This window comes from Penicillium vulpinum (genome assembly GCF_028829585.1).
Source record: "Penicillium vulpinum strain IBT 29486 chromosome Unknown utg000002l_segment0_segment0, whole genome shotgun sequence".
Lineage (NCBI taxonomy): Eukaryota > Fungi > Ascomycota > Eurotiomycetes > Eurotiales > Aspergillaceae > Penicillium > Penicillium vulpinum.
This window is the reverse complement of record NW_026643242.1, coordinates 2159741-2185563: the sequence shown is the minus strand read 5'-3', so window position 1 is coordinate 2185563 and position 25823 is coordinate 2159741. Positions and strand designations below refer to the sequence as shown.

Sequence of the window (25823 nt, the reverse complement as noted above, 5' to 3'; positions counted from 1 at the left end):
TCACGACATCAGTATGTAGTTCTTATCTACATACTATATGGCTGCATTATTATCAGAATCGGCCACTTATACAGCCTCTGTCCTTGACTCTGTAAGACTTTAACTGATTCATCTAGCCCAAGATAATATTCGGGACGCTCCGATATCTGTGGTATCTCTCTATACCCGTATAACTTGCCTAGGTGAAGGATAATCATTACATATGTAAGTATAGAAATGCTAACGGAAATGATAACAGTACAACATAGCCTCTCGACGTACATGTCTTAGGACCAGTTAAGGAGGGACTTGTGGATATCCATATGGATTTTAATTGCTCCAAGATTACGGTAGAATACTCGTTTCCCATTGGCTGTTAGTTGGTCGAAATTTTCATTCATTTGAAAGTCAGTTTGTAGTTTTATTTCTTTTATTCCTGATCTACAGCCTTTAGGAAATCTAATCAATGCTTGGTAATATACTTCCATGAATGTTAAGCTAGATAGAACGGAGTAGATATCATATTAGATATTCCACAGTATATATAGTATTCGCTCCACGCCATTACACTAGTAACTCACTCCGATTTGCCGGCGACTCTCTGGCTGGCAATCTTATGAGATAACTCCAACATAGAACTTGCTAGAATTTCCAAAATGGGGATAGTGCAATCCGTGCATCTTGATATCCAGTTGCGCAGGTCCACAGCCACATGGGAGTCAACTCCATACTCGGAAACAGGATTCGAAGGATTAATGTTTTCCATCGGGATGGAGAGGTGAGAGGCAATCTTCCTGCTCAGAGCGTCGCAGATTAAAATGGTGGCTTGATCCACCGTTTTTGCAACATCAAGTTCAACCTTCAATCCTTCCATCGAGTCACCAAGCGCAGTAGATTCGCCATGACCCTGAAACATGTATCGGAAGTGGGCAAACAAGGGCGCATCAAAATTCCCAAGTGATTCCTTCTCTTTCCATTGGCCAAGGCCAGTTACAAGTTGTGCTCTTCCGCTCATTGACTGAGAGATTGCAAATTGTATCAGAGATAAAAGAGTTGGCGTTTTAGTGCCCTGAAATCCTTGCCGTTCCATCTTTGCGGCTAAATCCTTGTTTTCGGCCAAATGGCCAACATCTGTAATCGTTCCAAGATCCAAAGACACTGCCGGAAGACCTAAACCCCTTCGATAGGCAGCGAATGAATCCATGAAAGTGCAGCCAGTGGCATAGGCAGCCTGTGTGGCATTCCCAATAACGCCGCTGATAGATGATAACATCAGGAAGAAGTCAAGGTCCGCGGGGACATATCGGTGCAAATTCCATGTCCCATGATACTTCGGGCCCATGACATCTCGATACTCGTCTAACCTCATATTTTCAACGTGAACGTCCTTGAGGACCATGGCTGCCTGAATCAGCCCCCGTATTGGGGGCACGCAATAAGAGAGCTCATGAAACATTCGTTGAACTTCAGTCTCATCGGATATGTCGCAAGATCTTGTAGTTACCTGGATACCTTTTTCCACCAGATTTCTGACTGTCGTCTGAGACTGATGCGTTGAAAGGCCACTTCTATTGACGAAAACTAGGCTCTTTGTCCCATTTTGCGCCATCCACGAAGCTACTTCCCTCCCAATTCCGCCAAGCCCACCGACCAGCATATATGACGCATTTCCACAGAACAACGGATGGGTAGCCTTAGGCAGCATGGCCTAGATCTCGTTAGCCGGAGGCAAATTTCCTCCGTGGTATGGGATAGGCCGTACCTTCGCAGTATCACCGTCTTCCACATGGACCACAACATGTTGGCGGGTTTGAACTGCCGTTATTGCCTCTTGAATATATCCAACCTGATATACATCGGTAAAACTAGGCCCTTTGAGTCGTCCTTGGAGGAACAAGCGAAAGACTTTCGGCCATATCTGGTTGGTAAGGTCGGTCCTCTCCCTTTGAAGCTCGAATATATTGACAGTAGACAGGGACATATTCTGAGGACATGACAATGGTCTAGTTTTGGTATTGTTTGTTCGAAGTTGAATAAACCGACCAAATGGCGCGGTGCAATTCTGGAGAACTTTGTCCTCTGTCGTCTCGAACGTGACTACTACGTTTGCCTTTTTGCCGTCCGTCAAACGTAGCACACCCTTGACTATATCATCTTTTTCGTTTATGAAGACATGCTCCTCGGATATCCCGAACCTCGAGCTCAGCAAGTCCTTTTCTTCGGAGCTCTGTACTATCGCAAATATCCGAGCGTCCCTCAGTAAGTACACTTCAAGAAGTGCTTGGCCGAAATGACTGCCGGCCTCATGAATGACAACGACCTCATTTGACTCTGTCAGTGACAGGTAGTTCACAACATAGTAAGCAATTGTATATGCTAGTGGCAAAGATGAAGCCACTTGTAATGACATTCCGTCATCGATCTTCTGGAAGACTGATGCTTGATCATGATAAAAGCTTCTCGCAGTCCCAGTTCCGAGACACGCAACCCGGTCGCCTACCGTAATGCCGTGGACCCCGGTGCCGATCTTGTATACTATGCCACTGCACTCCAGACCAATGGTATCGTCTGTTTCCCAATCCAGATGATCTGGCTGAATATCCCATTTATTCAGGCTGAAACAGTGTACTTTGATTCCGACGTAGCCGACCGGGAGTTCTCCCATCTGGGAATCACCAACAAAACCGGGGTTATCAAATTTCCTGGAAAGACGGAGAGGTTGCTGGAGCTGATGGAAAAATTGATCGGATACAGCCTCAATATCATTGATACTGTTCATGGCCTTGTTCGCTTTCACATTCTCTAGTACCCGTGGAACCAGGATTTGTCCATTTCTCTCTGCATATTCCGTGTCTTCATCCATATTCTCACGGAGAAACCGCGTAACCAGCACCTTTGCGATCATCTTCGCGGCTTGGGATTCCGAGAGGGGATTTTGAATATCCAGATCAAGGGTGACAATCGGGTTGACACCCGATTCGGCGCGCGCCGTTCTTGCAAATCCAACAGCCAAGGCCGCGTTAGGGTTAACGGCCTCAATTGTCCCTCCCCTTGTTATCCAGAGAACTCCTCCACTCTGTGTAAACAATTCTTTTATCTTGCTGAATGTGACTTCATTGGGAGCGGCCAGCAAAGAAGAATTTGAAGTATCCAAGACCAAACAAATCTGGTCCTTACACTCCACATTATCGAGGTCTGTCACATTCACATCCCCCGAGGTCTTCTCGAGTTCATTAACTAGATATCTGACAGCTTTTGTTCTGTCCTGACAAATGATGGAAACAATTCTAGGCGATCTTTTGGTTTTTCGCTTTTTGCCCACGATGAATTGGTGGCTCTTCTCAGAGTCTTGCTCCGCATAGGCATCAACCTCTGTGAAATACGCATCTTTCAGGATCTCGTCCCATTGACTCGCTGTCCAACCACCTTGTCCCAGACAGAATTCTTCTGCTGACAAGCAGTGCAATGCACCAAATAAAAGATTTTTCACGACATCCTTCTTTGGGTCAAAGGCATTGATTGCAATCAGATAGCCATGTGGCCCCAAAAGATCATGGATTTTGGCAAGCGCACTTTTTTCACAACGTGCAGTACACAATCCATGCGGCAGGATTATGATGTCAAATGAATTCTTTTCAAATCCTTGCTTGGTGAAATCCTTGCCAAGATCCAGGGGTTTGCATCTAACCAATTTGGACCACGCCTCCAGCCGCTTCAAGGTATGCTCAAGAATAGAAGCACTTTCGTGAGCAAATGTATATTTTCCGCAATGCGGTGTCCCATTGAGCGTCACAAGATGGTTCAAAATTACCTCCGCTACCTGGCCTGTCCCAACCCCAAATTCAAGGATGGATATGTCTGGCTTTGTGTGGCCAATCAAATTGACATACTTTGCAGCTGCCCGATAAGAGGCGTCAGCTGAGAATATATCCCAGAACTCATCCAAAAGGCGATCATCTTTGATGACTGTGGAAAATTCAACTTGGTTTCGAATAATAGCCACCAGATTCTGGCCAATGAGAGGAAGGAGCCTTCCCATCGGCATGGAATCGACATTTTCCCAGTGAGATAACGATATTGAGGTTTTATCGTGTCTTTCGAGCACATCTTGGAGATAACACCGGAATCTGCGGTGAGAATAGTCAAGCCCCATTGCCTCTGTTGTACTGACTTCCTCCAGCGCAGCTCTAATGAAGCCGGCTGCACTCTCATCGTATTCTGGTTGAGGCGCGGGTTCTTGAACAGCACCCTTGTCGTTGAATAGAAATGACGCGTTATTGCCAGAAAGAAACTTCGGATCAGGCTTCCAGTCAATCTGGTAAATGAGGCGGCTTTCTTTTGTCTGCGATGCCGGTTCATGACGCTCGAGCCGCGCACATCGTAGGCCACGAAGTGAAAGAGTTGGCTCGGTTTCGAATTTCATCTCGTTACAACTCACCGCGGCTATACATGCCATCACGCCCTTTTTGGGCATTGGGCGCACATGAGTACAGATGCTCATTAGCTTTCCTCCCGAGCAGCTGAGACTTGAGGATACAATCATCTCTTCGATGTAAACAGGAATGGCAGGTCCTTCCTCAATCCCCATACCTGGAGGTAGAGCGGCAAAAATTGTTTGGAACATGCTATCCAGAGTGCATGGATGGACGAAAAGTTCATGCTGAAATGACGCAGGCATCACGGATAATGTATCTGGTATGGTGACTTCTGCAAAGCACGTCCCATCTTGAGTGACACGTGCTTTTGTCATATTCGCGAAGCATGGTCCGTATTCCAGGCCGGAGTTTTGAAGTTTCTCATAAAAATCATGGACATCAATAACCGATATTCCATGAACCTCTGTCCCCAACGGGACCGTCGCATAACCCTCACTTTCCTCGAGCCCATCACCCGAAACACCAATGCTTCTCTGTATCCCAACCAACCCAGTACAATGCTCACTCCACCTATTCTCCTCTGAGATGGAGTATATTTGGAAATTGTACAATTTTTCGTGGTCTTGTGTTGACATTTGAAGAGATACCATAACCTCGACGGCAGAGGTTTCACTGAGCACCAGTGCTGATTGTATTACCACATCTCGCAGAACGTATCTGGCAATCCTTTCTTTGCCCTTGCTCAGCTGTACCGATGCTTCGATTGCCATGGCCAGATACCCTGCGGCGGGAAAAACAATGTTCCCCTGAATCTTGTGATCAAGAAGCCAAGGGAGCTCTGAGGTTCGAAGGTAATTTCTCCATCGAGGCTCAAATGGACATGCCATGTTGTCTGGTGCACCAAGCAAATCGATCCGCGGCGAGCTTCGATTCCGATATATCTTACTCAGTCGTGGCTCCGCCCAATATGACCTAGTGTGATTCCAGGCATATGTTGGAAGATTAAGCAGTAGCTGTGGTGTACGAATTTTCTTGGTCCCTGTAGGCCTATTGATTGCACTAAAGTTAATTGGATAGTTGAGTGATGCTAGTGTAGCGACGGCTCCGAGCGCTGCAGTGACTGCATTGGCCTTGCGTTTCAGAATGCTGATATATGCTATATCGGCAGCATTAAGTTTCGCGTCGGCCTGGAGAATTTGCTTGATCGGCCCGGAAAGTGCCGCATGAGGACCAATCTCGATGAGACAATCCACCGAAGGCTTTTGGGCTGCCCCAGCCCTTCTCATTCTGGACACCCCTGCATACCCAGCACGCTGGGCATTGGTCTCAAAACACAAAGCCCTCAGGGACTTGGCAAATTTCACTTGACCAACCAAATTTGACACCCAGTACTGAGCATTCAACTCTTCCAAAGCAGCCGTTGCTCCAGTAACTGAGGAAAAGAGCGATCTACCTCCTTCTCTGTCGTCTCCCGCTATTTGATCCGGTCTTCGGGGCTGGATGTGTTCTATCAAGCTGTAATACTGTTCTGCAACCTGTTCTATATGAGGAGAGTGATAAGCAACACCTACTTCAAGGAGCCGACAGAAGAATTGTTTTTCTTTCAATGTTTGTGCGAGTGCATCGATGGCAAGGGTATCACCTGATATTGTCACACTCAATGGACTGTTAATACACGCTACCACCAGCTGTCTGGATTGAAATGTGTCCAGGTAGGGCTGTATATCTTCGACAGACATACCAACTGCCAGCATAGCACCTCTGTTTGGCTGGTCATGCAGCAGTTGGCTTGCCACAGCCCCTCGGTAGTATGCCACTGACATTGCATCGTTCATATTGAGTCCACCAGTAGCGTATGCAGCTGCAATTTCTCCACTGGAATGACCCGTCACGGAGTCTGGCCATATACCCCATGATTTCAGCAAATCAACGAGTGCAATCTGCAATGCAGTGCACACTGTCTGGCTGAGACTTGGATGGTTCAAATCCGAGTCCTGGGGTGACTTGGTGATCTCCTCTGTTTTCACGCCTATGTCAGTGCATGAGGCTTTTTAGATCGCCAGTATAGGTACCTTCTACTGTAAAGGGAGCTCTAATATCTTTCAGATATCTGTCGATACTCAAAATTGACATTTTGAAGACAGGATAGGCCTGAAACAGCTCCTTTCCCATCCCGGCCCACTGTGCGCCTTGCCCAGTGAAGACAAACCCAAGGGTTGGCTTCCGAACAGCGCTCCTAGCTTTGACGTTCTGAGAGAGCGAGGCTGCCAAACCTGACATCGTATCTCCGACAACGGCGGCCTTCCATGGAAAGACAGAGCGTCGCTCGTTGACTGTGAATGCAAGATCATCCAGAAACTTCTCATGGTCAACCTCATGTTCCCTATCGAGGATATGATTGCTCAGAGCCTGCATCTGTTGCGTACAACTTCTTTCATCAAAACCAGAAACCATGAATATGCGAGATAAATCAGGCGGCGTGCTAGGAACTGTGTCATCATAGTTTTGGGCTGTGGTGGTTGGAATTCTGTCATCTCCCTTGAGCCCGCAGCTAGATATGCAGCCATGTGCTTCTTCGACAATGACATGGGCATTGCTTCCACCATACCCAAAGCTATTCACGGAAACGCGACGAAGTCCTGTGGTTCCCCATTGCTCAGGGCGTAATTGAACCTGTTGGCGTTAGTCTCCAATTTTTGACTTGCTCAAGTATTCAAACCTTGAGGTTCCAATCATCGAGTGGAATACGCGGGTTGATCTTTTCAAAATTCCTGTTTGGCAAGAATGTTCGGTTTTCCAACATCAGAACTGCCTTGATCACACCCGCTACTCCACTTGCGCCTTCCAAGTGGCCGACATTGGTTTTGATCGAGCCAATCCGTACAGGAGTGTCAGGTGGACGTCCAGTCCCGAAGACACGAGCGATTGCCCCAGTCTCGATTGGGTCTCCAGCCAATGTGCCTGTCCCGTGAGCCTCCACAAAATCTGTCTCCGAGGGATCCAGATTAGCTCGTGTATAGACGCTCCGGATCAAGCTTTCTTGGGCTGCCCCATTAGGCAGTGTTATTCCTGCTGTGCGCCCGTCCTGATTGGAACCCGTTGCTCGTATCACAGCTCGGATCGTGTTGCGGTCGTGTAACGCCTTAGCCAGGGGTTTAAGAATGAGACAGCCAGCTGCCTCGCCTCGTGCGTACCCATTAGCCTGTTCATCGAAGGTATGGCATCTCCCATCTGATGAGAGAAATCTAGCACTAATCAGTTTAGTCTTTTCAGGCACCGAGAAATTTTGACCTACTTCATCATGCTCATGGTTGACATAAACTCATGACTCAAGATCAAATTCACTCCCGCTGCAATAGCCGTTGACGCATCTCCTGTCTGGAGGCTTTGGCATGCCAAATGGAGTGCCACAAGGCTTCCCGAGCAGGCTGTGTCTACCGTAACACTAGGCCCTTTCAAATCAAAGAAATAAGACAGCCTATTTGCCGTCATTGCACGTGATTGTCCGGCATTTGTGCACTGATACATGGGTACACACTCTGGATCCCGAAGTAGCAGATCTGTATAGTCTGCAGAGAAAGATCCTACAAAGCACGATGTCTTTGTACCCATGATGTTGGTCAGAGGAATTCCAGCTATCCACTATTAGTCTTGAACGCGTGGACCCGTGTCGGAGGAATAACCTACCATTTTCAAGACCTTCATATGCTACTTCCAAGAGCAATCTCTGTTGGGGGTCCATAGCCTGATTGATTGACAGTTAGATGACGTCTACAACACTCCAATCTGTACTCACTGCTGCCTCGTCACTTGTCATGTTAAAAAACGGCGCGTCAAACACAGATACATCCTCTTCCAGAAAGTGACCACCTTCCACGTTGATCTATTCCCACATTATTGGTTATTCCGTCTCATTGCATGTATGGCTTACCGTTCCGTGTCGATTGTGATCTGGGTGATAGAATGCTGCGCTGTTCCACCTACTAGCTGGAATTGGGGTCCATGCCTCTCTACCCGTCAGAATCATTTCCCACAGCTTGTCGACATTTTTGGCGTCCCCTGGTCCCCGGAACCCAATTCCCACAATTGCTATCGGTATACAGGTTTCCGCGGCCAAGGCTGCCAAATCATCTTCTGAAATGTTCGCTTTTAGGGGTTTGACACTAGCTTGACACGACATTTTTGCTTCTGGTTTTCTGAATGTCGTCGGCCAATAACCATATATCCCATGTCAAGAAAGGGCGAGGGATCTGGTTTTTCTCAGGCCAGGGCAGTGGGCCTTCCTGTATCAAAGCGATGAATCCATTTGGTGTTTTATTTTGGCTCTATTCGTTCTCGGTAACACTCTACATCGGGATATCTAGGAAGGTTTCACCTCATTCGCAGCGAGGTAAGTATCCGGGTGCAACCCTCAACGGCGAAACAAAACTCAAAGCCCATGAATGTCTCGATTTGAAACATATTTTTCTGCCTTCGCGAAGAATCTGCAATATACTATTACAATATCTTGCAAGTTGTGTTCCACAACCGCAAACACACTACTCCCCTCCTCGAACAGAATTTTCTTAACGCAATCTTTGCCCCTCTGTCGCACAGCCGAAGTGATGGCCTTTCCTTTGGTATCGGGTATCACAAGATTTGACTGGAGAGTTTTCGAATTGCAGTGGCGATGATGCCAACATTCTTTTGATCACTAGGAACATCATGACCCTTCCCATGTACGGCAAATGTTGAATGCCTGGTAGCACAGAGCCGATACAGAGCCATTGAGTACTCAAAGAGTGGGTCTTTGGCCCCGGCAATATGCACGCAGGGGATAGAGATGAACCCCTCTAAGCCTTCATCTACGACAGGAGACTTTCCAGGTTCCATGCGGAAGGGTGGTAGGGAATTGATGAAGATGGCGCATCGAAATAGCGCAGGTTGATTCGGATTCATCTTGGCGTGATGAATCATGAATCCAGCAGCCAATGTGCCGCCATGGGAGAAGCCTAGAATCCCATCGAACGGACCCTCCAAGGCAACTGTTTCACTCAGTTGCCCGTACGCCTCCAGGATGTCGGATTCATCGCTATCCTCGTGGGAAAAGGTGCGTGGGAAACGATAGTAGCTGTAGTACGGACCATCATAGTAGCCGGCGATTCCAGGTCCTGGGTCTGAGTCGACTTCCCCTTCGAGGAAAGAGAATGTTGCTGTATTGTCACGTTGGAGCTCATGCATGAGGCCACCTGTTTAATTAGAGTTTTGTGTCTCGCCATTAAAGCAGGAGATTGCATACTCAGTTGCGACTGTAGAATCTATGGGGAAGTTAGGATGCCGTCACACTCCCTATCAGCAGTGTCAGTAACTTGCCTTCTGATTTGTTCCCCAACCATGGAGACACAACAATCGTAGGGGCATTATGTTGGAAGTAGAGCAAAAGGCACCGTTGTTGTCAAGAATCACTACCACTTGCCATAGTGATTGCACTGTCTGCCTGCGACATTTTATATTTTCCTTTGTGGCAAACAACAGCCCACGGCGGAAATGCCATTCGATTCGTTCGGCTTAATTTCATCGATATGCACGAACGACCAGGGGCCCTGAAACTCGCCGCAAGGAGACAGATCATCTCGGCAAAGCTATCAGTTGTACAGACCAAACAGTCGAACTACATATTTCTGCATACTGACTCAGTGACAACCCTAAAAAAGCCACGGTGCTAATGGTCACCCATTGATATTTCTAGGTTGCTAAACGTGTATGTCAAGGCAAGCCCTATTGGCCATCCACATAGCTTTTTAGGCTATCATAATATAATTAGTATGTATAAATTAGGCTTGTCACCATATCCTTGGGTACATTCAGTTTGCGACTGTATCCCACTTGTAAACAGTAGGGGTGTAGAAACCTAAATGGGACTAGTCTCCTTTGCTCCATCTACCATATACAACAATCCTAGCATCTGGCAAAACACTAGGAATGGCTGCCTAGTGTTGGTGACAGCATGGTGATGGACTAGGTCTCTTGTATGAAACCACATCTACCCAATAGCTGTAATAACTCCCCAAATTAGGCTCTAGCTCTCGAGGTCCCTATCTTACCCAAGTTCTTCTTATTTCCTACCCGAGGCTTTCACAATTGCCAGAAACCCAGAGGCTTCGAATGAGGAAGGCACGATTGGTACTTTCTCAGATAGCGGGCTCGTTTACCTTGTCCGGTAACTCCTCCAACTCTTCATATCCCTTCTCTTATCCCCAAAGCATCCTTGTTTCTCATAACGCCGCTGTTCTTACTGCGCCCACTCTCGAGGAGCCGCAAGCAGCTCTCGCGACACTCAAACATCGACTCTCAGTGATGCTTTTTCGACTTGGCATTATGGCCAGAAGATTTGTCTTTTAATCATGGAAGGTTTCACAAGGAAAAAGTGCCAATAGTATTACTGCACGACCTCAGTCGATACACCTGGAACAGATGTGAAATAGCCGACAATCCTTGAGGCTGGCTGGTCTGAATGACGGGCCAAACTGAAGTAAGATGTTTGATTTTGGCTTCGTGAATCGGGGCAGCAGGTCAAGATTACCCTTACAGTGAAGGTTGCTCGGCAGGGGAACATCAGAATCTAGCGACGGATACTTGATCAAACAGCTTGCAGGACTTCTGCCGAGCCTATCGAAACAATCCGCATCACTATCTTATCTCCTCGCCCGTCCTGCTCCTAGTTTTTCCTCCTTCAAGACATCTATCAGACTGTCCTCACGAGACTCGAACAGGAAGAAGATATCTTCCGAGAAGTCAGGACCACAATTGACCGTTGATATTCCTAGCCAACCTTACTTGCCAACAGCCAGTTCTTCGTAAACAACCTTCTCACAATACTAAGCTCTTCAAATGTGCTTGGTTAAAAGTTCTGCCGATCAAGTCAGTACATTCCAAAATAAGATTTTATGCACCCCCCCCCCCCCCCCCACTAGATCCCCTTGGTTTGGTCTAGTAATTGGTTCTTTGCTATAATTCGCCAGGCTGGCGATATCTCATCTTTTCATCCATCTCGGATGATGAGGACAAGCTGGTATCGTTACAACCCGGTTTGAGAAACTCGACCCCCAACACCGACCCTGCGGAGTTAGTTTGATCGGCATCGACTGCTTCCAAATTGGAGTACGTGATGTTACCCAACGACGCAGCATACATATATGTACACTTACGTGTCCCATATCACATCAATAAACCTGTTAGAAGCACCCCCAATTGAGCTTCCAATCCGCCCTCCGCGCGATACCAAAGAGGACAGATCACACTCCCGCTCACTCTAAACTCCCCTCCGACAGGGGCGTCGATTCTTACCAGACGCGGCTCATCAATTCCACGGTAAGCAGATTGCCGCCATAGTTGACTCGGTTTTCGCCCTTGAAGTCACGGTATCAATGAATGCGAACCTTGGAAATGTTTAGATACCTGTCATGCTTTTATTTTATATAGTGTCTAATAATATTCTCCAAAACATAATAAAGTGACTATCCAGATGATTTCATAGTTTTCTGCCAGATAAAAAAATATACCCGAAGTACCGCCCGTTGACGTAGTGAGGATCGGAATCTCCAGATCTTCACGACTTCACCTCAGATGCAATTTCATATCGCATATCCTTCAGTTCCTGCTTTTGTTTGCCTTTGTTTGCCTGTGCATCATAATTCCCAAGTCTTTCGCTTTTGCTCGGGCTAGCTCTAGCTCGGGCTATCTTTGCCCCCTTTTGGTGGTGGCAAACCTATCACCACAGGATCCATTGCGGCTCTTGGCCAATCGTATTGCATCGGACCGGGGATTAACTTGGACTTTCACTGACTATTCTGGATACAGGCAAGCGAAATTGCGAGACTAAGACATACAAAACAGCCTCAATAACCACATTCCCCATCAGGCTGGCTTTTTGCCGTCGCCTGGAATATCCTTTACGGGTGGGATACGCCTCTTACCATGCCCCCAATGCCACCATGTCACCACCTTTTCGCAAAATTTGTGTCGGAGACGCCCCACTAAACACTCTACATGCAGTTGTGCTCTAAGTGTTGTCGGAATGTTGTACAACATACTTTTTTTTTTTTTTGGTTGGAGGAATTGGGCCTCGCACTCGGCGATTTGGCATGGCTGTGAGGGTGGATCAAGGGCGGCAGCTCGGACCGCATTCTGGTGGCTTGTCCCTTCTCCTCAAGTTGCATGGCTTGCTTCCACGCGTGGCATATTTCAATGGGGTTTGAACCAAATGGGTCGCGGTCAGACCTCGGGAGTAATGAGATAAGAAAGCAAAGCTACTATGTATGTACGGAGTACTCCGTACTTGATACAAGATAGCGCGATGGAGGGTTCTCGACCTCGATCATAGAATCATGTGAAACCGCACAGATTTACGCCTACTTTTTTTTTACCCCACCGGGTGGCGGCCGTGCTTGGCCATCGGCTCTCGATTCGTAATCTTGTTGGATTCGGTGGGTCATGCTTCTATCTATAAGTCTGGCATCCGTTATTCCTTTCCAAGATTCCCTGTTGATCATATAAATTTGCAGTGAGAAGTCAGGGATTCTGGTATTCTAATTCTTTCCAATCCACTCTCAGGAGGTGGCTGCAAAGTATCAAGACGTGGGTCAGGATCGACGCTTCGGGCAGACTGAACGCGGCCTAAGGGGTTAATTCTGTTAAGATAAGGTAGATGAAAACGAAAAACTCAAATAGATCAGGAAAAAAAGAATTGAAAAGAAAAACAAAGCATTTCTAGACTATATAAAATCGGTATGGAGTCTTTTGCAAGATGCACGAACCATTTTAGACCCGGATGGCTCGGTGCCAATATCGCTGGATATAATAAGATCGCCACACTAGAAGATCCACACCACGGTGATGTGCAAGTAGTACGTACTCTAGAAACTCTGGAAACTCTAGAATGATTTCTATTTCCCGGTGGACTAATGATAGGGGGGAGAGATGTCAGTTATCCATGTATAATATATGGTTGGTTTAAGAGTAAAGTTAGGGTTAGGCCTATGAAGTATAAGGGAAAAGGGTATAAGTCACAAGTACTAAGTACGATGATTTCATTAGATCTAGACCTCTTTTTTCTTAAAAAAAAAAAAGCCTATAGACTATTTTAACTACTCTAACGAGAAAATCCGCTTTTGAGGAAATAATTATTCTGGTGTCTGCGCCAATTCTTGTTTTGCCATTTAATTCTGATCTAACCTCTCTATTATTCTAGCCTCAAGAGAATCCTTTTCTCTTATTATATTCCTCTATCCTTTTTTACCTTGTTCATCAATTTTCTTCTTTCTATTCGTTGTGCCGTGTGCCTTGCATAAAGGCTTGCAGCTATCGGCTAATCTCCCGTGAGCCACTGAGCTCACCCAAATTCCCTTCATGCCGGGCGTCACCAATCCACATCCCAGTCCAAATGAAGAATACGCAGAATATCCTCTTCCAACCACCCCCAATCCTGGCGATCGCGAAAGCCTCGCGCGTGAGGACACTGTTGATGCCAACCAATATGATGCCGCACCCGAGCCACCACCAAGCCGTCGCGACCGATCTCATAGAGTTCGCTTTCGCTCAATGAGTCTGCGCCAAAATGAAAATGAATCTGCTTCACATCCTTCATCGCGCCCATTACTACCGCTCCCAGGCCGTAGCCAAGTCCCGCCATCCGGACCTATCAACCCGCCGGCCCCCACACATTCCCGCCGCGGCTCTGGCCTCGCCAACGTGCACACCCCCGAAGAGTTTAGCGAGTCGGAGAAACATGATGTCTTGGGTCATATGCACGGTCATATGGACCGTACCACATCGGCCCGTGACAGATTCAGAGCTACCGGTCATCTTTTGCGACAGAAAACTAGCCGGTTGACGGAACGCCTCGGTCGCTCCCCGGATGAGGGCGAGCCGCTCAACGCCGACTACAATCCAGATGACTTTCACATCGACATCCCAATTGAGGAGATGCAGGAGCGCCGCGCTCGTTATGACGCCGATCGAGAGCGCGCATTGGAAAGTGGCGAGAATTTTACTGAGTCGCCCCCTAGCGCCGAGGCTCATCGTTTGGTCCGCAGCATGACCGTGGTTGAGGATCAGCTTCGGAAGCGGAAACCAAAGGGCGCATACCAGCGTTCTGATCAGACAACTCCAGAGAAGGACACTACTCAGCGAAGACGATCCAGTGGAGTCAGCGGTAGCGGCGGTATCTTGTCGCAGCTTCTGAGGCTTCAGGCGGCACAGAACGGGGGCTGGGGTTCTTCACGTCCGGAAAGTGTCATCACCGATGATTCCGACAGCGAGACACAGGTGTCTTCCGGTGTCTCCACTCCAAAGAAGGGTTCCCTCTCGCCCCCTATCCCTGCGTCCATGCCAGCTTCGGGTTCCGCGACCCCGCGCAAGGAGAAGCTCAAATGGTACAAGAAATCGGCCCATCGGTCCACCGCGTCGCTGATCAATGCCTCCATGAACCTCAGTACTGCTAGTCTGCCTGCTGCGGCAGAGGCTGCTCCGGGTGTGCAACATAAGAAACGGAAGAACAAGAAACAGAAGACCCGTCTGGAGGATGAGATTCGTGTAACCGTCCATATCGCAGAGATCATCGCACGTCAGCGGTACATCATGCAACTGTGCCGTGCGCTTATGCGATACGGTGCGCCGACCCATCGTCTGGAAGAGTATATGCAGATGACTGCCCGGGTCCTGGAAGTGTCGGGCCAATTTTTATATCTGCCCGGCTGCATGATCATGTCCTTCGATGATCCTACCACACGCACGGCCGAAGTCAAGCTCGTGCGAATGGTGCAAGGAGTCGACCTTGGTCGCCTTGCTGATACCCACAACGTTTATAAGAATGTTGTTCACGATCTTATCGGTGTCGAAGAGGCAAGTCAAGAACTAGACGATATTATGCAACGCAAGCCGCGAGTCAATAAATGGATGTTGGTCCTAGTCTACGGTCTTGCTAGTGCTACTGTCGGCCCATTCGCTTTCATGGCGCGACCGATCGATATGCCCATCATCTTCTGTCTCGGTTGCATTGTTGGACTGATGCAGCACGTTCTCGCGCCACGGTCTACCCTCTACTCTAACGTCTTCGAGGTTACCGCTGCCATTGTGACTTCCTTCCTTGCACGCGCATTTGGCAGTATCATGGTTACCCGCAACGGTAAATCCGAGACACTCTTCTGCTTCTCCGCTATGGCACAGTCATCCATCGCTCTAATTCTCCCTGGATTCATGGTCCTCTGTAGCAGTCTGGAACTGCAATCTCACCAGATCATCGCTGGCTCGATCCGCATGGTGTATGCGATTATCTACTCCCTATTTTTGGGCTATGGAATCACAGTGGGGACTACGATCTACGGGCTGATGGATGGCAATGCGACATCTGCATCCACATGTTCAGGCATGGAAGTCTACGGGTCAATCTATGTCCGCACATTCCCTTTCGTGGCTGTCTACGCTATTTTCCTAGCCATTGTGAACCACGGAAAATTGAAGCAGATGCCCGTCATGGTGTTCATTGCGTTGTCCGGCTACGTGGCCAACTATTTCAGCACCACCAAGCTCGGCAGCAATTCAGAAGTCGCCAACACTGTCGGCGCATTCACCATTGGTGTTCTAGGCAATTTGTACAGTCGTCTCTGGCATGGCCATGCCGCCACCGCCATTCTTCCCGGTATATTTGTGCTGGTCCCTTCTGGCCTTGCTTCTAGTGGGTCTTTGATTGCTGGTATCAGATACGCCGACGAGGTTCGTCAGAACCTCGACAAAAATAGCACTAGTACGGGTTCCAATACTATTTCAGAAACCTCAGTTGCCAGTCTCGGTTTCGGCATGATCCAAGTCGCGATTGGTATCACAGTCGGACTGTTTATCGCGGCTTTGGTTGTCTACCCATACGGCAAGAAGCGCACTGGTCTGTTCAGCTTCTAGTTATTTATTTGCATTTGCATATTTTTGAACATATTTCTATCATATGTGTGTCATGTTTCGGTTTTTTTCTTTTCTTTCTATTTCGGTTTATCAGCGTCATTCATCATTCAGCGTTTGGGATTTACAGCTGCATTTCATGCTCGTGGGAGTGTCATTTAGCGATATCACTTTTAGACATTGATAACCATTCACGATCTATTTGATCTACTTGAACAAGATACCAACAACCATACATATATAAAACTTGAAAAACAGTGGATTATTCTTGCCTCGTGTCGGTGCTATCTGATCACAGTGACACATTGTTACGGGTGTCGCCAAATGCGTTGCCAAATGAATACCCCAAAATCTGCCCAAGGCAAACAATTTCCCAAGGCTTTTCAATTTTCAACAAAAACATCGTCAATCAAATTATTGTTCAATCAAATTATTGTCCAAGGATCTTGGCTTTTCTTGGTGTCCATTGTCTCCATTGAATTGAATGTTCTCATTATTGATCTGGTGAATTAGAGGTGACATCTCATAGTATTAACCTACATAATGAGCACAATAGCTATTCAACTTCTCAAGTGTGATGCCTGCTGTGTCACGATATAAAACCAGCCAAGGTTGCTGTATCAGGTCTGTTTTAATTTCTTTCATGTCCACCTCAATTTTCACATCCCCCATAAGAACCAACATGGATGCCAACGAGAACGAATATGAACGGCCCTCACTGGCAAGTTCCCTCCCCAATCTCCCCTGGTATAAAAGCGCAAGTTCTAACCTGTAACAGCCGTCGAGCGTGAGAAAGAGAAAGCGCTCAGCTGAGCATGATTCCTCGCGGGTGAGACCTGTCATTCCCTTAGTCAATCCATATAAGATCTATACAGAAACTGACATGTGTTTGCTTTCAAGGCGAGGAAGAAGTGCAAGCCAGCCCTCAATGACCTCCACAAGCTGCTGGTCACCTACCAGGGCTTGAAGCAAATGCAGCGGGAGTTGAACGAGAAGCTCGCCGTGTGCGAAAAGCAAATTGCCAAGCACAAGTTTGGCAGTGCCTCGGGAAAGACTCGCCGCCGCCGCCGCCGCCAATCCACTTTCCGGCGCGTGCAGTCTCCCCTGCGTGAGGTTTTCAATGTGGAGGAAGTTCCTCCCACGTTCTGGGTGAGCGTGGGACAGTGGTTCTGGGGTTGGTGGTGAGGGGGGAAGGGGGGAAGGGGGAGGAGAGGGGGAAAGATGAGAGCTCTGAGATCGGTGGGGTCTCGCTGGCGAGTCCTCCACAACTGTATAAGTACACAGACTATTACCTTGAAGGCATCATCATGTCTGTTTTGAGAATCAACTGAGAGCATTGTGAGGACAGATCTGACATGGAAGTGAGATACCCTACTATCATGCTTTAGAAATCCCAGTCTCTGGGTGTGACTTTTCGGAAACGGCGTAAGCCATATATGTCTTCCATCTCGTTTCATGTCCACTTTCAACAGATCTGCAATTGGTCTAATCTTCTCAGAGCTGTCAAAGCAACAAATGATAGCCAGAACAGGAGATACTGGCTGGGATAAGCGCTTAGACCAGTCCTAGATGCCCAGTCAATTGATCTGCATTTTGCGGATTCCAACTACCTATACGAATGAAACGTAGCTCCAACGTTTGAGCCCAACCGCTCAAGTATAGGACTTAAACTGTATGGATGGACTACACAGCAATTATAATGAGAATATCTCATAGGTTCGTTAGCTGGGACTGTTAGCACAACTATTTACTAATTCAAATCCTATGGAAATGAAAATGCCACAATTTAGAGGGCACTAATGGCCCTAGTCAGCCTATTATTCCCTGTCAACCACATGGGAACTAAGTATCCACGACCCCTGATATTTCACTACATACTATTCATTCTCCATTGTATAAATTTTCAAGAACGATTAAGCAACTCACTTGGCCTTGTTATGGTTATGAAAGGTGAAAGGAGAATAATAATATAGTGATTCTAGGAGTCACACATGAGGATTATATATGTACGGAGTACATTTAAGCTATACCTACTATACCCGAGGGATATGAAATCCCAATCCAGATGGCTGGATACGAACTCTAGCAACAGCCGACTCCATATGTTTTGGACCAGTCCTATTCTTTCAAAGTACAATTATTAGCCACGACTTGGGACATTCTCATTTGTCTTTGTATCTTGTATATTTTAAATCTTGCCGTTCTCTGATAGCCATGCCAGAAGAAAAGCTTGCGGTCGTAAGACAGTTTGATTCGCTCAGTCTCTTGTTTCCACGGATTTCAGAATCGCGATCTATACGCGCTCTGTGACGATGATGATAATCCGAGCGGCTTTCACTCCTAAGTTTACCAATTATGCGGTTGCATCTGAAACAACAAGATTTATAAAAGTAATATCCCAACAGACAAACTACTTCTATCAAATTCACAATCTCCTGTGGTGCGATCGAAAATGGCCGGCGGTATGCCTTCTGGTGCAATGCACGGCCGGCGCTTATTCGATTTCTAGATACCAGACGCTCAAAGAAGGTCAATATTGGTACTTCGCTCTAATCCTCTAATACCTCAATGGCAAACGAATCCATTCTGACAAAGATAGGGGTCCAGCCGAGGAGCAACAATTTGAAACGCTTGAAGCAGGGTCTATATTGGATGGAAGGATGGGCCACGTGCTTTCTCACCACGTTCGGTATACCACAGATAGGAGGAGGTTCAGGTCTATGTCGCAAAGGCTCGCGTTGAGGTCCTTAATCCGAGCCACCATATTTATCACCTTATCTGGGTTTCCCATTTGCATATATCTTTCCTTGTGGATAACTGAAACTTGACAGGCGACGAATCTGGTCCCGAAAACCGACGAAAGAGGAGCTGGATTTGGATAGATTCACTCCACCTTAGTTGACTTGATCTCAGCAAGTGAAGAAAGAATAGGTTATCGTGCGAGGATGTTCATGACGAACAACTATGACTATGCCTTTCATTTATCATTGTTGCAGGTCACGTGACCTCGCTGGTTTGCTCCCACCTATCAAAGTCTTTCCTCCCATGTAGATAGTTTCCTTTCTCTCTCCACGCACAATTCAAGAGGTTTTTACCAGAGTATTCCAGTAATCCCTCTCTCAATCATGTATCCTAGAATTATCTAGACCATAAATAATACCTGAATAGTCACCAAATCCGGGGACCGCTCAGGGGTTACTATGGTTGAGTGTTGTGTGCTCCAGCACTACAACTGTTCAGGAACAAATTATGTAGCTTAGGATCTGGTCATTATATGTTAATCTGACTCTTCTTTCATACAACAGTTTCCTGGTCTAGCGGTTATGATTTTCCGTTAACAATCGCTGTTTATAGCGAGTGTTCCGGAAAGGTTCTGGGTTCGATTCCCAGGGAAACTATTTTTTTCTTTTTGAATTTCAATCTGCTTAGCCTATTGGTATCTTACTGATTTCAATCTTCGTTCTTACTCTTCGTTTGTTTTGTTTTGTTTTGTTTTTTTGCTTTTATAATAAGTGAAAAGGGGTTTTTTTTTGTGTTTTTTTTATAGGGGTCATGTTCAGAAAAAGATTACATATGTGGTTAGGTGACCGAGAAATATATCTCATGCTTCATCTTCAACATTACATATACAAGAAACCTTTAGTCGGTCGCTTATGCAGACTATCCCTGTATCTTCAGTGGTCTTTTCTTTAGATACTCGAAATTTCACTATTTTATGCAGTTAGAATCCTGCGAAGCCCCTCCCCAGATCTTGAGAAAATCAACTTCGCTACACGTCGACCTCGGAGGAAGGGGCTCTTGAGCGAAGTGGGATCTCAAACCCTGCCGATGATAGGAGTGGGATTCTGACTAGAGGTTTGTGATTTCAATAATTTTGACGTTTTTGTATCTCCTGCCATTGGAAACTCAAGTATAAAAGCGGATCCAGTTGGTCGCTTCTATAATAGAAGGATTTTATCTAGATTGAACATATAGGATGCGTACGTGCGCACTATGATATTGATACCCGTGGAGTTTCCAAGGTTTTTGATTTTGATATTAATCCCATCATCGGTTGCCTAGTGGTAACATGGGATGGATATAACGAAGAATGGGAAGAGAAGAAAAAAAACAGATCAAATACAGCCGCATTTTACTTGGTTTATGGCCGGAAATCTTGAATACTCGAAAGGTATATGCTATAAAAAACACACAAAAATCACCTAATGAGCGAGACAGGCTCTGGACTTGTGCAAGGGCTTGCAGAACTCCGAGTGATATATGTCAGCTTTCCGACGTACCGGCAATCACGAATGACACGCTCAGCAATAGCCAAGTCCGTTTCCTCGACGTTGCCCCAGTCCCATTCCTTCATTTATCTGACCCCTTCATCCAACTTCTTCAGCCTTTCTCCTTCGCTCTCCTCCTTTATAAGACGAGGAAGACGCTCGGGACTAATATTCGCAGGCGGGCCATGGAGAATGTAAGAAGTTGTGAAAGTTAAGAGGTCCTTTTCAATTCCGTCACCAATTCGGAGCTTCGAAGATGTTGAATTGAGGAAAGCATTTATCGAGGAGGTTTTGGGGTAAGAATCATGATTTCGGGGACAAACATTGAGGGAATCTCGGTTGTCTCCTCAAGTGTAAAACCAACCAGCGTCAGCGGGAGAAGATGCACACACATCTAGCCTGCACTATCTAAGCTGTGCCACAAACATCCGGTGTCTCAGTATCCAAACTACGATCGAGTTCTTGTGAAGAGGCAGGGGAAGTTATGCTCGGCTAGGATCTGTGAAGCTAGCGATAGCTGCTCATCGGGCACTGCCCATTCCAGAACCTATGGGAATCTTGTTCACAGAGCTATTCCTTTCAAGATAAATTGAATTTGCCACTCACCACTGGAACCTCCTCGTAACCAAATCTGAACTGAACATGAGCCCCGTATTCTACCAGTGTGATGTTCTTATTCGAAAGTGCTTTCAAAGCTGTCGTGATCCGATAATTGTAGGGTATTCCGGGATCGTCAGGGCTTTCATGCTGGTTGGGCTCTTCACCTTTGTCGAGTGAGGGGCTAGGAACCCGGAGTTGATCTTGGTAGAAGATGCTTGGGTTCTTGGAGCTCGTCCGCATTTTGATGGTACTCGTTGTCAACATCAGTCGAGGAGACTACCATAGTCTCAACGACACCTGAGGAAGCTGCGGAGGCTGAGGAACTTTCGATATTTCGGGTCTCCATAGTCAAAGAACAAATTGTGTCCTGGGAATATCTGAAGCGGCTAGATGAGGACGTACTTTGAGGTTGAGCTTTCATAAGCTGCTAGAATAGGGTAGAGTAAAGAGTTGAGGTCAAGTTTAAGTGAAATATTCAACCCTGTCGGTTTGCGTTTCAATCACCGCTCCACTATCTACCTGCCATGCCTCTCATGCCTTCAAGCAGATTGATAATTTCCTTCTGAATTCTCTTATCCAATTTGATATTTTTCTTCTCCTCATCCATTCTCACATTTGCTTTCTATTCAACCACATGCAACACAGCTATAATTTCTGTATTCTCAATATCCTTTACAATGGAACCTCTTGCATCTGATTAATCCACCTCGACGCTGCAGCAAGTGAGCTTGCTCACATACTGCGTGAGGCTGGGATCCGCCATGTTTTCCTCGGTGGATACGCCGCCAGGCTGCTGGGAAGCCAACGCGTCACTAAAGCGAGTTTCCCTTCACCTCACTCTTACCCATCTTACAGGAAGCTGGAGCGTTTAACATGAAGTATATATACATTGCTTTATTGGATACTTATCTCTCTAGATTCAACATGTACATAAAGATACCCTGTAGATAGAGCACTACCACGTCTTATCTGGATGTTTGTATTGGATGGCTTCATTCGCGTAGAGATAGTCTTTGTAAAATAATGCCCGTAGCTTGCTTGGGATAAGAATTATGCCGTTTTTTTTGTGCTGACTTTCAAGTCAAAATTTCCCCAAGTTCTCCGATAGCAAATGTTCTTTCTGGATTCAAATCTTCCACAGTACTCAAAGGATGGTTATTGTGATTCGATATGATAGTTTTCCAATCCGCATCTATGAAAGCACAGTTGAGACGAGCGTGACTTATCTGTTGTGCACAATGCAAACACATCACCAAAGCTACGGGTGACATGTGACCTTAGAAGTCAATCTGAAGGCGAGACCAAGTAGTCTCTATTTGGGTGTTCCGCCCTTGATCATGCTATGTCCTCTATGTTGTAACCAGTGTGCCGTTTTGCTTCTGGCTCGTCTTGTTGATGCCAAGGACCGCACGCAAGCCGCCAGTACCGGCAAAATGGAGAGCGGAACCACCTGCGTCATACAAAGCTGAAAGGACACACAATTCTGAAACTGCCGGCGCAATTCGACACATGGCCTCTGCATGGGCTATTGGCTCGTAGATGGCGGATAGAGCATCGTGTGTGATCTCATCATGCAGTTCGACGAATGCAGACTTGATGGCAACCTCGACTTGTTCCTTCCAAGTTCTCGGCACATAGCTGATCAATCTTTCAATTGAAATACCTCAACAGATAATCCCGAAGGCTTGATGATGTTGTCCAGCCCCTAGGTGGGAAATGTTAATTCTGTATGTCCCACATACGAAGGGGAAAATATTTAAAAGAACTATTAAAAAGACTCGACAAGGCCACATAAGGGGCCGACCACTTTTGTATCCCATCCAAACAAAAAGAAAGATCTATGAATGCCCCACGGAGACAGAATACTCCACCTCCTTCCGAATAATCATCCTCGTACTCCTATCACTCCCACCACTGCGCGTACTTCCCCCATCCCCTTCAGACCTCCCCTCCCCTGAACTCACGGCCCCCGCAGCCTGACAAAAGACTGTCCCGTTCTCTGTCCTATCCCCCACATCTGGCCTCTCCCTGAACAAGCCACTCGCCCGCCGACCGGGTCGTCCCTTCACACCCCCCATCTCGTAATCCTGCGACCGCCCCGACGCGTAGGGATTGGTATTCCCCCGTCTCCCGGACCCGTGCCCGTAGCCGCCACTGCTACTTCCGAGGTTGGCATCGCCGGCTGTGCCGTAGGATGTTGTGAGGGCATTCATGAAGGGACGCAGACAGAAGACCGTGCATGCTATTAGGGTGTAATTGAGTTGGAGTTGGGTGTAGATCATGTGGCTGATTGCGGCGAAGGTTGGGTTTTTGGTTGTTGTGTAGTCTTTGAGGGTGGAGAGGTGGAGAGCGGAAAATATTATTAGGCTATGTATCAGTTAGATCTGTGTTAGTTTGATGCAATGGGCTGGGAAGGAACGTTTGGGAAATAGAGTCACGCACGGTAGTCTCGCGGCGAAGGATATCATGATCACCAGTTTGTGCGAGATGTGCATCTGAAGACCCCAGATTAGGGCGACACAAAAGGCAAATAGTAAGATTTCTGTCGAGATGTCGAGCGCAGTGATGGCTTGCCAGCGGGGGAACTTTTGCCCGTTAGTATATTTCATTCCATGTTCGTTTGTTCAGTTCACGATAGTCTTTCAGACAACGGTTGGCTATTATGCAATCTTAGACATACCATGTTAGGACATTGCTCGCCAGGTACAATCCACGGCCTATTTCCCTCGCAGTTAACTGCGATAACCAGTATCGACACGATAATTCCGACCGTGCTGAGCCCAAACGTGGCCCAGAGGATACTCTTGTGACGCCTACGGGGCGTCAAGCGCAAGTAGATGGCGATGATACAGCATTTTGAGAGGTACAGGGTTAAGAGATAGAGGATATCGGCCGCGAGGAGGGACTATGTTGTCGGTTATTTTTTTTGGAAATCCAATTGGGTGGGGCGTTTGGTAATGAATACATTTTGTATGCGATCAACGGCCTTCTGGGTGAGGAGTGATACGTCCGTTCCGAAGCCGATGCTCGCAGCGTGAAAGATGATGATTGACTCGACAATGGCGGAGATCTATCCCGTTAGCCTCATTTACAGGACAGGTCAATTTCTCTCACTTCCGTACCGTTGCTCCTAACAGGATAAAATCGTCTGCTCCCCATGGCGGATTGAGGAATGCCCGCACGTACACCCTGATTAGCAGACAGACCAGGGATATTACTAGGCAGATGGCGCCGGTGATAATTATGATACCAGCATGGTGTTTATCGTCTATCGTCTCGAAAGGCGGCGACTGGCCAGGGGGCACTTTGACGGCCATTGCGGCAGACAAAATCGTGGTCTGGGAGGTTGGATGTCTCAGGGAATATAGTCTAACAGGAAATGAAAAGGGACAATAATGAACGATCATGAAGATGGCAATTCCATGACTGCCAGGACAAAAGGAATTTAGGCACTTTTCAACGAGACTATGAGTGTCTCCTTTGAGACAGCTAAATTCCTGATCTAATCCGCCTGATAGATTAAGTTTAATGTATTCGATCTGGTCATCCGATTACGGAGTATGTTACAAAGTAACTAGTTACAGTTTTCTGTATTAATTAGATAATCTTGGAGACACCCGTGGACTTTACACTTTAAGAAGAGTAGGTTTTGGCCCCCATTGAGGCTCCATATGGTGCAACTCTATTGCGCCAAGTGGTTCATCTAGTTCATCTAGTTCACTTAGCTAATTGGATGTTACTAGCTACTCCACCTTAACCTTGGAATATTTTAATTAATTCGGCTTATGCACACGACCAGATATTTTCTTCCGTTATTCTTAGCTGACTATTTTGTACTTAATTAATTAATAGTATGGCCTTGAAAAGTCTCCCTTGTAGTATGCATTACTCTGTACGGAGTACAACTCTAGTTTCTCACTAAATTGATAATACTAATGATTGTTTTTTTTTGTAAAAAGAAAAAAACCACTTTTCAAAGCATTAGATATACTACGCATCTATCTCCGTACAATATATCTCTCATGATTGAGTAATGAATATAAAAGCGGACCTGAGACTTCATCGGTGTTTTAGTATGGCGCCATACAACGTAGTAACATTGTCGTAAAAGTCAACGGAGAAAGGTGTATTATTCTTTGTACATCCTTTTTTTTTAAAAAAATATATATATTGACATATAAAATTTTAAAAAGACCTAACCTGTCATATACATTTGTAGAGAGCAAAACAAAAAAAAAAAAAAAAAAGAGCTAAAAATCGCGAGTTTGTTAGCGATATGGGTAGTGTCAACAGAACTTTTGACATTATCCCTAACTTGGTGATGCCCAATCGGAAAGATCCGCTGCAACGAAGCCATATGTATGGACGTATCTATGTATGGAGTAACTCGTTTCAGATCCATGTGGGTATTCATGTGTAGTTTTGCTCGCTAACATCCAGGCTTGATTAGCCCTTTGATTAATTTCCTCTCCTAGATATACGGAGTACTCCGTACTCAGACGGAAGTTCCGTTGACTCTTCGAATATTCATCGCTCGGACTTGTTCTTTCCGAGCACTCCACTATACCCTCAACTTTACGATAGTTGCACCCAACATTCCATTAAGATCGTCCATGTAATTATTCTCAACTATTAACATATCGAATTACTTTTCCTCTCTCTCTAACGT

The 25823-nt window shown here is 46.5% G+C and overlaps 6 protein-coding genes across 6 annotated transcripts; 2 read left to right on the top strand and 4 right to left on the bottom strand.

Moving 5' to 3' along the window:
- Positions 1–556: 556 nt before the first annotated feature.
- Positions 557–8535, bottom strand: N7479_003877 (putative polyketide synthase; the record flags this gene model as incomplete). The annotated part of the gene is made up of 8 exons (XM_057251574.1): positions 557–1687; positions 1742–6384; positions 6428–7028; positions 7075–7600; positions 7651–7990; positions 8043–8100; positions 8152–8238; positions 8287–8535. 8 exons carry the CDS (start codon positions 8533–8535, stop codon positions 557–559), a joined length of 7635 nt encoding a protein of 2544 aa, XP_057110899.1.
- A 449-nt stretch (positions 8536–8984) lies between these two features.
- Positions 8985–9755, bottom strand: N7479_003876 (putative DUF341 family oxidoreductase; the record flags this gene model as incomplete). Its single annotated transcript, XM_057251573.1, has 3 exons — positions 8985–9583; positions 9634–9652; positions 9708–9755. The coding sequence occupies 3 exons, from the start codon at positions 9753–9755 to the stop codon at positions 8985–8987; spliced, it is 666 nt and encodes a 221-aa protein (XP_057110898.1).
- Positions 9756–13742: 3987 nt separating this feature from the next.
- N7479_003875 (threonine/serine exporter family protein) lies at positions 13743–16289 on the top strand (the record flags this gene model as incomplete). The annotated part of the gene is made up of 1 exon (XM_057251572.1): positions 13743–16289. The coding sequence occupies one exon, from the start codon at positions 13743–13745 to the stop codon at positions 16287–16289; it is 2547 nt and encodes an 848-aa protein (XP_057110897.1).
- A 679-nt stretch (positions 16290–16968) lies between these two features.
- N7479_003874 (uncharacterized protein) lies at positions 16969–17471 on the top strand (the record flags this gene model as incomplete). Its single annotated transcript, XM_057251571.1, has 3 exons — positions 16969–17033; positions 17073–17115; positions 17187–17471. The coding sequence occupies 3 exons, from the start codon at positions 16969–16971 to the stop codon at positions 17469–17471; spliced, it is 393 nt and encodes a 130-aa protein (XP_057110896.1).
- Positions 17472–21002: 3531 nt separating this feature from the next.
- Positions 21003–21394, bottom strand: N7479_003873 (uncharacterized protein; the record flags this gene model as incomplete). Its single annotated transcript, XM_057251570.1, has 2 exons — positions 21003–21101; positions 21161–21394. 2 exons carry the CDS (start codon positions 21392–21394, stop codon positions 21003–21005), a joined length of 333 nt encoding a protein of 110 aa, XP_057110895.1.
- Positions 21395–22503: 1109 nt separating this feature from the next.
- N7479_003872 (uncharacterized protein) lies at positions 22504–24471 on the bottom strand (the record flags this gene model as incomplete). Its single annotated transcript, XM_057251569.1, has 7 exons — positions 22504–22770; positions 22818–22859; positions 23119–23521; positions 23597–23739; positions 23835–24059; positions 24120–24224; positions 24277–24471. 7 exons carry the CDS (start codon positions 24469–24471, stop codon positions 22504–22506), a joined length of 1380 nt encoding a protein of 459 aa, XP_057110894.1.
- Between the last annotated feature and the right edge of the window lie 1352 nt (positions 24472–25823).